This window comes from Rhagoletis zephyria, unplaced genomic scaffold, assembly GCF_001687245.7.
Source record: "Rhagoletis zephyria isolate East Lansing unplaced genomic scaffold, Rhagoletis_zephyria_1.1 Rzeph_scaffold_76381, whole genome shotgun sequence".
Classification (NCBI taxonomy): domain Eukaryota; kingdom Metazoa; phylum Arthropoda; class Insecta; order Diptera; family Tephritidae; genus Rhagoletis; species Rhagoletis zephyria.
This window is the reverse complement of record NW_016233430.1, coordinates 1-923: the sequence shown is the minus strand read 5'-3', so window position 1 is coordinate 923 and position 923 is coordinate 1. Positions and strand designations below refer to the sequence as shown.

Here is a 923-nt window from a genome sequence, read left to right as displayed (position 1 = left end):
GTCCTACGCGTAGGGAAATATATTCATTCCATAGCCAATAAAATTATTTAGTAGATAACATTCAAAATTGTTAAAAAACTGAAAATAAAAATGTTTGCATATAAGTGAACTATACTTCAGAACTAAAAAAAATATGTGAAAAAGCACCTTAGCGTAAATTTTTTGCGCATTCTAGTTCGTATTTTTTTATTTTTTCTTCACTTTCTAACCTTAGCTTTTCAATTTGCATTTCGAGCTCAAGCTTTCTTAGCTCAAATTGGTTTTCAATTTCAAGTTTTTTTAGTTCGACTTGATTTTTTTCTTTTTCTTTTTCAAGTTCAAGCTTTTGGAGTTCCACTTCTAATTTCTTTTCTTGAATAACTATTAAGTTTTCCATTGGATTTGAATTGCGTTTCCTTCTCTTACTTTTCGGTTGCGTGGAATTTAAGCTACTTAGTGGCGTCGAAATTTCTGGAGTATAGGTTGGAGTTGTGTTTGGAGTCACAAGGACGTAGTCCGGCTCCACTTCCACAAATTGCTCATCNAAGTTTTCCATTGGATTTGAATTGCGTTTCCTTCTCTTACTTTTCGGTTGTGTGGAATTTAAGCTACTTAATGGCGACGGAATTTCTGGAGTATAGGTTGGACTTGTGTTTGGAGTCACAAGGACGTAGTCCGGCTCCACTTCCACAAATTGTTCATCTAAATTTGGATCGAGGTGTTCAACTAAATATTCAACATCATCCTCACTTTCGTAAATGAATGGTGTGGTAACATTTTTTCGTTGCCCAAAGATATCAGTTAGTAAATCAAAGTGTGGACATAAGTTATTAATATACTCCTTAACACTTCTTTCGTCGCTAGTAGCCAAAATACCAGATCCCGTCCTATCCTTCCAGCTTACAGCAGATACGTATGATGATTTCAGGTATCTCATCTTACAT

General features: G+C 34.8%; 1 protein-coding gene across 1 annotated transcript; it reads right to left on the bottom strand.

Moving 5' to 3' along the window:
• Positions 1-209: 209 nt before the first annotated feature.
• Positions 210-916, bottom strand: LOC108357386 (uncharacterized; the record flags this gene model as incomplete). Its single annotated transcript, XM_017608470.1, has 2 exons — positions 528-916; positions 210-368 (listed from the first exon to the last, which is right to left on the bottom strand). Coding segments are annotated over exons 1-2 (548 nt in total), but the record flags the coding sequence as incomplete, so codon positions are not given.
• Between the last annotated feature and the right edge of the window lie 7 nt (positions 917-923).